Raw genomic sequence first — 13463 nt, 5'->3', positions numbered from 1 at the left:
AGAGCAGAGTTGCTGTAGGCAAGGGTATGCCCTTTTTACCTTCTGATTCTGGACTCCTTGCTGGGCAGCCCCACTAATCAAAGACGCATTCAATGTGGAAGAGCTGCTGACCTCAAGGAAGAACTGCCCAGGACATCATTCCAGGCAGACTCTATTCTAGGGACCCTTCTGTACACAGAGAAGATGCAGGGCAGCCACATAATCACTTTCAGAAATCAGCACAGGTTTGCCAAAAGTCTATGACAGGAGGCAATCCACTGGTCCTAGCTCTCAGCCTGACATATCCAGCTGCAGCGGACTTCTGTGTATAAAGACTGTCCTGTTTCCATGGAGAGAGGAGCAACTCTCCAGGCCTAAAGGATCTCCAGCTGAGCCACGAAGAGCTTATTACATCAAGAGCAAATGCGGCAGACGAAGGCAGTGCCTTCTGTTAAATGACTGTAATTAACTCCAAATCTTTCTCCACACTTTATTTTTGCTGGCTGGATTTGTCATTTTGCTGTCAGAACAGGCCTACAACATACCTCAGATGTTTTTCCTTTACCTTGTCATTCTGAGCAAAAGCATGACTCCATCACCTGTCTGGGCACATACCGAGTCTTTGTCTGGATGGTGTCAGCACATCCTGCACACTCAGCGGCAACCCTGAAAATAACATCTACTGCCTGCCAGGCAATTGGCTGACTGTCTCTGTGATCTTCAGGGGCATTGAGGGACAATGTATTTAGTCATGCACCTCTGCAAGTGCAGGGAAATGTACTGGGACACCTTTCGATTCCCAAGGAAATAAAAGGAAAATGACAAACATATAGTCATGCCGTGGATCTCTGTTTATTCCCATCTCTGGGCAGGCTTGTAAATAACATCAACCCAGGTCTCAACCCCACTGCTGGTACTTGAGTCACAGAAACTGTAAGCAAGTGACACTCATCCAGAGAGAACTACTCCCCTAAACTGGTTCTTAGCCATCAAGAGAGGCCCACAGGAAGGTCTCTGATAACCTGAAGTTTTGAAAAGCTTGGAACTGTGTGATCAGGCCATATGCCCTTCAGTTCCTAAATGTTCACTACCCTGTGGTGTCCCTTTGCCATGGTAGAGACTCCAACCACACACATCAGTTAAGCTGCCAACACTGTTTCCTCCCCATTCTGCTCTGCGAACAATGCGCAGTCCAGCCAGGTCAACCGGGAGGGTTTTCTTGTTGTGTCATGGCTGAGATCAAAGTCATTGTACCCCAAGGACACAGCAGACAGAAGGCAGCCAACCACATTTATGCCAAATCCCATTCCCAAAATGACCATATTTTATAGTTTATTATGAGGAAACTGCCTCCAGACAGACAAGCCCCTGCATGATGTTGAAAGTCAGAGCCTGGGAGTGAACGCCACCTTATCTTTGTCCTCCTCAGCTGGTCTGCGTGTCTCTGCTCAGAACGCTGTGTAGTAGTGCTCCATTGTGCTGACGATGTCACTCTGGTCCTCCAGGAGCTCCAGAACCTGCTGCAGCACAGCCTCACTCAGGCCCGGGCGAATGCTCAGGCGAGCGCAGGCCAAGATGTGCAGGAAGTGACAGCCCTTCTCCATGTCTGCAGGAAAAAGGCGGGTGGCTGAGCGCGGTCACAACTGTCAGGCCCTCCTCTGTCCTCTCCATACCTCCTGTCTGGGCACCTGCATTCTGACCAGATCCCCAGATGATCCTTATGCACATTAAAGTCTGAGATGCATTATCTATATGATCACAAAAACAAAACAGAAACACCTGTTCTCAGGCCCCTGATGTCACCACGGCGACGTGGAGCCACCGCTCAGGGACTCTGAACTTCAACCTTCAAGGATTCCCAATCAAAGATTTTTTTTTTTTTTTTTTATCCATAACCTAGTGGATTTTTAGTGCTTGATAAACTTTTTTCTCTGGGGTAATTACATGTATAAGTGTAACCTATTCAGTGCCAAACCTCTAGCTTCTCAGGGGGGAGCCCTCTTGAGACTCACAGCAGAGCTGGTTTGCTGCAGCCTCCGTATGCTTCCCTCTAAGTCCTGATTTGATGGGGCTGCCTGGTGAGAAGGGATTCCTACCTTTGGCCTGTTCTCATTCTTCTCTTCCTGGCTTCCAAAAGTCTCATCTGTGATAGTTGTATTCCTAGTAACCTCTTATCCTCTGCCCAAAACTAAGACCATCTGGCACACAACAATACAAACTCAGAGTTAACAACCTCTTTCCTAGTTGAAATCAATGACCCAAACACTGGTAATGAGAAAATAAAATAGGAAGAATGCAAGTCCTTTTAATTATCAGGCCCTGAGAGACACGACGATGAAACGGCAATCACGCTCTACTCCTCACTATGCATTCACCTTGGAAACTGCTTGCTATTGGCACAAGTAGTTATAAATTAGCCTAATTATGTGAAATTGAACACTATAATCCATACTCTGTAGCTTAACAATGTATAGCCAGTCACCAATCAATGTTATCTATAAACCAATGAGAATTCCTGACAAACAACTTTGTATCAACTCTGTCCTCCTTTTTGGCTTTTAAAAATCCACTTATGGGCCAGGCGCATGGCTCACGCCTGCAATCCCAGAACTTTGGGAGGCTGAGGTGGGTGGATCACCTGAGGTTGGGAGTTCGAGACCAGCCTGGCCAACATGGTGAAACCTCGTCTTTACTAAAAATACAAAAATTAGCCAGGTGTGGTGGCGTGCACCTGTAATCCTAGTCAGTCAGGAGACTGAGGCAGGAGAATCACTTGAATCCGGGAGGCGGAAGTTGCAGTGAGCTGAGATTGCACCACTGTACTCCAACCTGGGTGACAGAGTGAGACTCCATCTCAAAAAAAAAAAAAAAAAATCCACTTATCACTGCTGCTCATCAGAGTGTATATTCAGAGAAACCTGAATCTGTGCTCCCCAGCTGCAATCCTGAAACTTGGCCCAAATCAGCTCTCTACTTGTATTAATTTTGCCTCAGCTCCTTCCTTTTAGGTCGGCAGTAGTCAAACTGAGGGTTGTGCCTATTAGGGGATCATGAAACCAATTTTTGTAGGTTGCGATCAGCATTCTTTTTCTTACCAAACTAAAAGAGAGCAGAAATAGAACATTACAGAATATCTTGCATTGTAATTTGGATACATATTAATTCATGAAACTTTATTCCATATATATCTTATGCATTAGAATTATATAATTTATTGGGTCATGATGTAAAATATATTTCTAACTTTGAGTCAAAGTCAAACTTCTTTACCAAAAGCAAACCCCCTCCAGTTGTCACAGTTTAAAACTCCATGGTAGGGCCAGGTATGGTCTCTCTCTGCTGTATACCCAGTACCACCTGGCACACAAAAGGTGCTCCACACAGTCACTGAAAGTTGTTTTCAGATGAAAAATGCTTTAGGCTTCAGGAAGGTGCTCGAAGAGGTGTTGCAGTGTAAGGCAAAGCATGGTTCAACGTTTGGTGCACTTCTGTAGCTTTGGGCAAGTCATCCCTAGGCCTCAGTGTTCTCAGCTGTCGTGAAAACCACTTCCAACCCTAAGGTTCAGAGACTGCTCCTGGGCTAACAAAGATTTGCTAAATTCTGACCTCTAGTGGCTGTGTCCACTCATTACTCCTCCCGATTGGGATTGCTGGCGTCCACACTTCCAGGCTGTTTCTTCAACATTCACTCCATAGACTTCCTGAACACCTACTATGTGTGCAGTGCTGAGTGAGGAGGAGCAAGTACAGCTCGGCAGACTGAGAGCTGCCACTGGAGTCCACCATACCTGAATTCAAGTCCTGGCTCTACAACTGGTACAAAGTCATTCCCGGGAACAAAACCACCTCCTTCTCAGGGTGGCTGTGTGGATGAGAGACCAGGGGGAACTACTATGATTTGGTTCATCATATCCATAACCCAAGAAGATGAATGTAACTTAGTTCCTGCTCTAGAGAAGGAACTCAGCCCTTCCCAAGAAGAAAAGCCTCTCAAGGAGGAAGAGCTGACCAGCAAGCGAGGATAGGTTTGATGATGGAGGGTGAGGGGCTCCAACCACACAGACCTGCACACGGTAGGGAGAAGCACAAGCAATTTAGTGCTGCTCAGCCTTTAGTTTCTGCAAGGCTTGGATGCTTGGACCCAGGGCTCAAGATGACTTACAGGCACCCGTGGGGCCCGAAGCAGTGATGCTGACTGTCTCAGAGGCCTTCAACTATTTATTCAGAAAGGCTGTTCTGCTGAGGGTTATCTGGTGAGGCTGTTCAAAAGTGATTTCCAGTCACATGGGTAATGTGAACTTAGACTCCTCTCTATTTTTAATTTTTATTTTTTGTAGAGACAGGGTCTTCCTATGTTGCCCAGGCTGGTCTCAAACTCCTGGCCTAAGCAATCCTCCCAAGCATTGGGATTATGGGAGTGAGCCACTGTGCCTGGCCCTAGATTCTCCTCTAAGTGAGAAATTATTAGAAAACAGTAAAAGTAGGAAAGGCCAGCAAGGAGGTCCCCAGTGGTTAGTTCAATTACGTAATTCGACTCTTCTGGAACAAACCCACAAGCCGAAGCAGACTTTTCTGAAAAGTGTTTGCCTGGCAGACATAGTTATCTCATGATGGATCTCTATGAGCGGTGATAACTGCACCTTATATTTTCCCAAGAACTTTCGCATGCAGCCTGATTCATACTATACCCCATCATACCTCCACCAGATAGCACAAATGCTGATGTTCTAGAGACCCAAGTGACATAAAGATACATTTTAGATATAACCTACTACTATAACTACAAAAGGTTAAACTTCTTTAATTCTTTTTTAAAAGTTTGTCGTAAGTTAAAAAAAAATCCTCCAGTATGAGGAGTGTCATATGGTACTCAGTTTCTACCAAAAGCAGCACTTCTCTCCAGCTCTGGGTTAGTAAAAAATGAACCTGAGCTAAATACACGGGAGATTTTTGGAAAGCTAATGGTATAAAGGAACATTTAGTGAAAGGCTGCCGTTTTGGAACTCACCAAATGTTCATTTTCTTAGGTGTGAAATGATTTGGTGATCAAACAGGAGAAGGTCCCCATGCTCAGCAAATACAAACTGAAGCTTTTAGTCAGTCTAGGTGAAGGGTATATCAGTGTTTAGTGTAGCAGTCTTTTAACTTTTTTTGATAAATTGGAACATTTTCAGGTAAAAAGTTAGAGATAAAAAGACATGTTCAGCATAGAACTCTTTCTTTTTGGATAATTTGCCATTATTGTACCCATACTGAAAGCCAAAATCCAGATTTTGTCAACTTTACTCCAACAATAATAGAGCAAAATTCACATACAGATTATCTCTGAAACTGCTTCCTTCCAGATCAATAAACCAAGTAGAAGGTGAGCCTTCAGGCCTCCAGGCTAGAGAATTAGGGGCTACCACTTGTGCCATTAGAAAAGAACTTCATTTTTATTTAACACTTTTTGGATCTCAATTATGCACTGAGTACTCTTCTAACTTTCTAAATGCCCATTCATTGACTTCTTATAAAAACCCATCGTGTAGGTACTATTATTATCCCCACTTTGCATTTAAAGAACCCGAGACACTTGCCCGATGTTACACAGCTACCAAGTGGCAGAGCTGGGATTCAAACCTAGGCAAGGTGGCTCCAGAGCACAGCTCCTCACAATGCCGCCACACTGCCCATCTTCAGAAAACAAATATCAATCCTTCAGGGACTTAAGACAGGCTTGATGTTCACAGTCCTTTCATTATTGAAGGGTGAGCCTTTGTGAGACACTCATAAATGACTTCGAGTCCTTCTACCAATCATCCTGACAAGGAAAAACTCCAGGCTATATTCTGTATGAAAGGTTAGAAAGGAACTAAAGGCACAGTAGGAATGGTTAGATCGAGGGTTGGATATTTACCTACATGTATAACAGCATACTGTCCAGCTAATGAAAAGACGTAGACACTTTTATGTGTACTGTTGGCAAATGACCTCTAGAAGGCAATGTTAGATCTAAAATACAAGGTGTGGGACAATGTATATCATCGGCTAAACTTCCCTTGTGTTTTCTCTTTTTTTTTTTTTTTTTCTTTTTTTTTGAGATGGAGTCTCGCTCTGTCACCCAGGCTGGACTGCAGTGGCCGGATCTCAGCTCACTGCAAGCTCCACCTCCCGGGTTTACGCCACTCTCCCGCCTCAGCCTCCCGAGTAGCTGGGACTACAGGCACCCGCCACCTCGCCCGGCTAGTTTTTGTATTTTTTAGTAGAGATGGGGTTTCACCGTGTTAGCCAGGATGGTCTCGATCTCTTGACCTCGTGATCCGCCTGTCTCGGCCTCCCAAAGTGCTGGGATTACAGACTTGAGCCACCGCGCCCGGCCTTCCCTTGTGTTTTCTATCAAGGATAAATAATACAGATATGTTTGTAAGTACATATCTGTATAGTTTATCCTTGATAGAGAACACATATCCAACAGGATATACAAGTAACTAATAACAACCACTGCCTTTGGAGAGGAGAACACAGAAGCTGGGGCTCAGTGCTGGGAGGGAGTCTGACTTTTTGGTGTGTATTTTTGCACTGCTTGGCTTTTTATGAGGCACATATATTACTATTCTGAATTGCCATGTTATGACATTATGAAGTGGGGTGCAGGTTCCAACACAGTTCTTACATCTTTTATCAGCATTGTCACTAATTCAGGCTTCAGATTTCGGCTCCTGGGAGTGTAGAGGGCCAGGTGATTGGCTAGTGGCTTTTAGAGGCTCCCATTCACAGACTGAGTGGCAGGGCCTGTCCACTTGATGAGCTATGGGTAGATGTAGATGTTAAACCTGCCACTTTCAAGACACTTCAGAGAGCCAAGTCCAAATGAAATGTGAATTCTTTTCATGTGCTTTACTAGCCCTAGGAGCCCTAGGGTTCAATCCATTCTATTCCTAATGCCGATGAAAATAAGAATCTGGCCAGGAGGCCCATGACTAGGGTGACTGCATCGATGTTATCTTGGGAGCATCTTCTCATCCCTTCTTGGCTGAGGAATCCCACATTGCACTGCTCTCAAAAGCTCCTTCAATTGCGGACAGATGGACTTTTCCCTCAACTGAAGGATATTTGTTCTTATTGTTCTGAATGAAGTGAACAAAGTCCATTCACTTGCATTGAAATAATACATTGCTTTGAGTTTAAGAGCTGCTGTTACACCACTCTGGGATCCGACCTCATGGCTTCTTAAAGGTTAACTAGGGCTGTCTACCATAAATACTGGGGCTGGAAACCTGGCCCAGCTTCACCCACTGACTCAACCTGGCACAGGGCCAGGCCCCAGGGATGTATGGGCCGAAGGACTGGAGGTGGAGTTCACTGGCAGATCAGGGACTTGGGGTCATCAACAAACCTTTTAAACACTTCTTATTATAGTACGTGTTTGCAAAAGCTAGACTTTGAAAAGTCACCTTTAAGATCGGTCAGTTTACATAGCATTTAAAGATGGGACTAATGCTTTCTTCTCTTTCTAACTAGTGTGGAAATGGTATTATTCCTTGTCAGACTAGCTACAGTTTCAGAGTCTAACCACTAGGGGCTGAACTAACTCTACTAAAACCATGTTCTAAACCATTTCTTTTGCAAATTATCAGTTTCCAAGATGACTGAATTACACCGTTCATAAACTGTCATGTCTAGAACCATTCCTTCCAACACTGAAAGACTTTGATGTTAGAATAGAGGGAAATGTCAGGTTTGTGTTCAAAGAAAAGGGGCAAGCATGAAATAGGAAATAACACAAATCAGAGAGAACATGAGAAGCAGGATGACATCAAAACGTCTTAGTGTGGTGACCTTACCTCACTGTATCAGAATTCCCTGTCTAGCCCCCAGCTCATCCTCTATAGAAACAGAATCCCCAGGGTAGAATCTGAGCTCTGAACGTTGAGAGAGCTCCAAGGCTGAATCTTATGTATAGCCAAGGTTACAACAATTGTGCTAGCCTAACACTCGTTTAGAGAGGAGATGGAGGCTCAGGGAGGGCAGGTACTTTGACTATCGCCTTTCCAAGTCATTACTGGGAAAAGTCCCAGGTCTCCTGACTCTCCATCCAGTGCTCCCCGGGAGACAGTATCCCCTTCCAGGGCACCAGGGTGTCACTTGTACATTATATGCCACTTACGATTTGGTTTCTGGCAGTCCTGCTGAATGATCTGGTGGATCTTTCTGTGCAGGTCTTTGTCTTCTCTGGTTACCTAAATAGGAAAAATAGTTGAGAGAGAGAGTGTTCTTAGGTAACACAGCAGTTGTGTCATCCAGACTCCCAAATTAGTATTCAGGATAGCTTCTAAAGATTTCATAACAATCATCCCTACACCATCAATGTGGTGTTTGATACTTGGCCTAGTGTCAAACCAGTTCTGCCCAGAGGACACATCCTTGGGAGTTGGTTGGTTCACTGGGGCAATGAGGTTAAAACAAAAAAAAAGCTGGAATTGCATACTTTTAAGGAGCAACTAACTTTCTTCTTCAACACTCATAACACATTTCTCTTATTTGTTGTTATAATTTTGAGCAAGGCACAGTGATCAAGGCCTCCGATCTTCACCCCATGACCTCTTCTTCTGAGCCGTGACACCTGTCTTGCGTTATATCAGTTTTCTTGCTTCTCCCAACCACAAGGAAAAATAAGAGAAAAAAACCACAAACCCTGGAAGGGCAAGCTAGCAAGCTAGCATGCGAGTAAAGCTGGCCTATCCACCGAAACACGTTCTGCTCTCAAAGGCAGACATAACTTAAGTCTTTTTCTTTTTCCATTTTTTTTTTTTTTTGAGACGGAATCTCACTCTTATCGCCCAGGCTAGAGTGCAGTGGCCTGATCTTGGCTCACTGCAACCTCTGCCTCCTGGGTTCAAGTGATTCTCCTGCCTCAGCCTCCCAAGTAGCTGGGATTACAAGCGTGCACCACCACGTCTAGCTAATTTTTGTATTTTTAGTAGAGATGAGGGTTTCACCATGTCGACCAGCCTGGTCTCGAAGCCTGACCTCAAGTGATCTACCCGACTTAGCCTCCCAAAGTGCTGGGATTACAGGCGTGAGCCACTGCGCCTGGCCAACTTAGTCTTTTCCAATCAGCTCAGATAAGAGGGAAGCAGCATGCAACGGGTTTCACCTTCATGTTCCACAGTGAATCTAGTAACAAAAAGAGAGAGAAAGAGAAAGAAAAAAAGAAAGAGAAAAAGGGAGAGGAAGAAAGGAAGAAAGAAAATAGACATGCAAACAAATAGCTGTAAGTTTCCTCCTTAAAGACAGCCCAAGAATGCCTGTCTGACCTGCTTTACTGGAGGGGGCATCCTGAGAACACCTGCCTTCTCTCAGCTCACGAGGTTATGACGAAGATTAAACAAGGTCATGTGTGAGAGCTGCTGAATGCAGGAAAGCACTAGGCAAACAGAAGTGTTGACTTATTTTAACCATTTCCCTAAGGCAGGGCTTCAGGAGAAAGGTGACCACAAGCAGTGGAGGGGTGAAGTCACAGATGGCGAAAAGAGATCTATTTGTGCTTGATCACAATGATTCACACGAGGAAGTGCCCAGCCCCGCCACGCCTTGCCCTGGACTGCTGCTCCTCAGGAAGGGCTGCTCTCTGAAGGGCTGGGAGGAAACGTGTGTCCCAGAGCGGGGCTCGAGGTGAGCTGCCCCCATGAGCTTCTCCAGCTTCCAGGAAGCAACTAACTCCCACCCGGCCTTCCCATGCCAGGACTCCCATCCTGGGATGGTGTGGGAGGCACTCGCCCTTATGTAGACCGGGATACCGGTTTCAAAAGTTATTTAAATGGTATTGTTAATTTCTAAAATTCCTCTAAAGTGGGGAGTCACTAGGGTAAATCAACATCAGGAAATGACATATTAAGAAAAGCTCCCCCTCGGGACTCTTGCCTCTAAATAGTGAGACTTCTGGAATTTGATCAGTCTCTGGGAGAGCTGCACGTAACTGAGTCCACACCACTGATGTCAGTGGTCCTGAGAAGGCCCATTTCCAGCTTAGCTCCTCCAATATTAAAAGTATGCAGAAAAAGGTGAACTTTTAACTTGGAAAGAGTGAGGCAAACAAGCACCCATACTCCTGCTGGGAGTCAACTGGTACAGCCTTCAGGTAGGCCCACCACACTGTGTCAACCAAAAGCTTAAATGGCCATGCCATCTGCTCCAGCAGCTCTTCTTTTAAGAGTCAATCTTACAGAAATACTGACATGAGTTCACAAACATAGTTGTGCAAAAATAGTCATAGCAACACTATTTGTGACAGCAAAACTTAGAAATACCCTAAGTATCCATCAAAAAGGAATGGCTAAAAAATACACGACAGGTACCCATAGTATGGAATACCCTGAGGATATTAAAAATAATGAGGTAGATTTATAACTACTAATGTGGAAAGGTGCCTGTGACGTGTTATTTTGGTACCAAAAAAGGTGTAGAGCATTATTTAGAGTAGCAAGTCTCAATGGTCCCAGGAGACATTTGGCAATGTCCAGGGACATTTTTGGTTGTCACAATTGGGGTGCTGCTACTGGTCTCCAGTAGGTGAAGGTCAGGGATGCTGCTAAATATCCTGCAATGCACAGGACGGCTCCCACGACACTCAATCACCTAGCCCGAATAGTGTTCAGATTGAGAAATGTTGATTTAGAAGATGATCACATGTTTTATAAAACAAAAAGCCTCTTGCATAAGCCAGGACTTTGAAACAATTAAAAAGCCACAGGAGCATATATTTATATGTACACATTTGTAAATGTACAGATAAATGTCTAGAAGGATATACAGTTGTCTCTCGGTATACTCGGTGGATCAGTTCCAGGACCCTCAGGTATACCAAAATCCACACACACTCAAGTCCTGAAGTTGGCTCTGTGAAACTCGCATGTACGAAAAATTAGCCTTTCTCGTATGTGGGTTTCACATCTACAAATACTGTACTTTCCATCTGCATTTGGCTGAAAAAGTTTGCATATAAGTGGACCCACACAGTTCAAACTTGTGTGGTTCATAGGTCAACTATTATTAAAAGAGATACCTTGGGGAAGGATAAGGACCAACTTTGACTTCTGATTTTATGTACCTCCTTAATGATTTTTAATAATAATTAAGTAGTTATTCATAAGTAATAAATATTTTTGTAATTGAAGCTACGAAGGAAAAAAAGTTAAGTTGTAAGTGTCTTACATAGTACAGGTTATCAAAACCATCATCTTTCTGGAAAACAAGTCCTTTTTCCCGCAGCAGTTGTATAGCATTCTTAAATATACTATGAATTGCCTTGGAAGTGGTGTCCTTCTTAAAATTCACCTGTGTAGAGAGGAAAAAGAAAAAAAGAAAAGAAATAAGTCTCACCTTACAGCACCTGAGAGTAACTCCCTAGACCAACCGGTTCATGAATTTGTCCAACAGGCCTTTTAATTGCTGAGTCAAAAAGATCCTGGTATGTACCACCGTAGCAGGATGGTATTTAAGGAGGACTGAGAAGTGGGCCCTGGTAGGTCACCTTTCATAACTGTTCCATACCTTCGTTGTGATTTTTTTTTTTTTTAACGAACTCACTCTGTAGTGCAGAATAAAAAAAGCTACCCTCACTGTTGGACAATCTTTGACTTATTTTTTACACAAAACCAAAACACTGTACATATATCTTAGCCCCCTTTTCCATTAAAATTGAGGCTGTAACAATCTCTTCCTAGGGACTTCAACGATTTTTATGTAAGTTGGAATAATCTGGGGACTCCAGCATGAAGTATTAAATAGCCTCATTATTTTAGCTGGAGGAGAATAGAGGCTGAGCAGAGATCCACCAAGGGGAGTCCACAAGGCTGAAGGTAGAGAGCAGTCCTGGTGAAGCACAGTCCCCACCTGGAAGGGACCTCTGCTGCTGTCAGCTCTCCCCCTCACTTTCAGTGTTTCTTCCCTTCTCTAGAGACAAGTTTGCCTGGAGAGGGTCATCCAGGTCATCCGGCTTCTTATCCCCGGGGAACCTAGGCTATCAGCTAGTCCCCCCATGCTTGACCAGATGGGGTGCTTCTTGAGTCAGGGACTTTGTTTCATCTTGGCCATCTACTCCCTAGCACATGTTAGGTGACTGATAAAGTAAATGTGAGACGAATGGAAACAAATACACATTAGAGAGTATCATTGGGGATTTTCCGCTCCTTCCTAAAACAAAGAAAATGGCGAACAACAATTGCCCTTCAAAGTACAGATTCTTTTTTTTTTTTTGAGATGGAGTCTCGCTCTGTCACCCAGGCTGGAGTGCAGTGGCGCGATCTCAGCTCACTGCAAGCCCCGCCTCCCGGGTTCACACCATTCTCCTGCCTCAGTCTCCCGAGTAGCTGGGACTATAGGCGCCCGCGACCACGCCCGGCTAATTTTTTGTATTTTTAGTAGAGACAGGGTTTCACCGTGTTAGCCAGGATGGTCTCCATCTCCTGACCTCGTGATCCGCCCAGCTTGGACTCCCAAAGTGCTGGGATTACAGGTGTGAGCCACCGCGCCCGGCCTACAGATCTACTTTCAATGTGACAGAAATTTGTCAAGATATTGAAAAGATCAGAGTTCCAAACAAATGTGGCAAAGCTCCCAGTAAAGCATTTGAAGGCCAAGTCCTACCTCTATTGAAAGGTACTTACAAAGGCTACGTGGGGCAGTACCCAGAGGTGCTGAAAAAGCGTGGCTGAGATTTGCTAATGACATTTCCTCAAGGGGAGAGGGAAGAGCCTCCATAGTCTCAGGTGTTCACAGGTCCATCCCAGAGAAACCTTCTCTTTCTAGAACAGGCCTCCCAAACAGGCTTTTTGTTACTCTAAGAGATCCTGGTGATGTTTCACAAATGTACTCTCCTGGGCTAACGATAACAGCCTAACACTCTAATTGAATTAACAGTGTAAGTTTTCCCTTAAAAGAACAAGCTGGAGAACCTCATCATTAGGGCCCCAAAACTGACAAACATTCCAGGTTAGGACAGCTTCCATTCTGAAGGGAGAATAAGGCTGAGAAATATTTGACAACTCCCACAGGCAGAAAAGCTCTCTGGGTGTGTTTAGAATAAACACCTCACCTAGCAATCCTCAGCCACACATCTTTTTATTCACAGAGGCTTAGGGAAAAACTGCTTTTAATTTCATACCTGAGTGCTCTTAGGGGATGCACCATCAGCGCGATACAGACTCCTTTGCAAACCTTCAAAACTGCTTAATCTTTATAATTCTAAGGAGATCTATATTCTTTAGTCAATTTAATGTAAGGATCCTAAGGGTTCGGTTTATTACATCTCTTAGCAAGATAGAAATAAATTGGAAACTAACTAGAGATGATTGTTACATGATTATTCCTGTCTTTAAAAATGACTTTTGGTTATCCCAAAACCATATAAAAAGTCTAGTTCCCCCTCCCAGATTTCAGTAAGATCAAGTAGCAGGAAGAGAGAATGCTAGGCCTGGGAGATTAAAAACACAGTTTCAGCT

At 44.2% G+C, this 13463-nt stretch overlaps 1 protein-coding gene across 2 annotated transcripts in view; it reads right to left on the bottom strand.

Moving 5' to 3' along the window:
- Positions 1-815: 815 nt before the first annotated feature.
- Positions 816-13463, bottom strand: part of STN1 (STN1 subunit of CST complex) — a 37236-nt gene continuing 24588 nt past the window's right edge. For both annotated transcript variants that reach the window (XM_011735443.3, XM_011735441.3), the window contains exons 8-10: positions 11176-11298; positions 8129-8201; positions 816-1585 (exon numbers count right to left, since the gene is read on the bottom strand). In XM_011735443.3, coding sequence (XP_011733745.2) covers positions 1428-1585; positions 8129-8201; positions 11176-11298 — 354 coding nt within the window. In that variant the 3' untranslated portion in view covers positions 816-1427. The remainder of the gene's footprint in view (positions 1586-8128; positions 8202-11175; positions 11299-13463) is intronic.

Source organism: Macaca nemestrina, chromosome 9 (genome assembly GCF_043159975.1).
Source record: "Macaca nemestrina isolate mMacNem1 chromosome 9, mMacNem.hap1, whole genome shotgun sequence".
NCBI lineage: Eukaryota > Metazoa > Chordata > Mammalia > Primates > Cercopithecidae > Macaca > Macaca nemestrina.
Note: the sequence above shows the minus strand (reverse complement) of the source record. Positions and strands in the feature narration are given on the sequence as shown.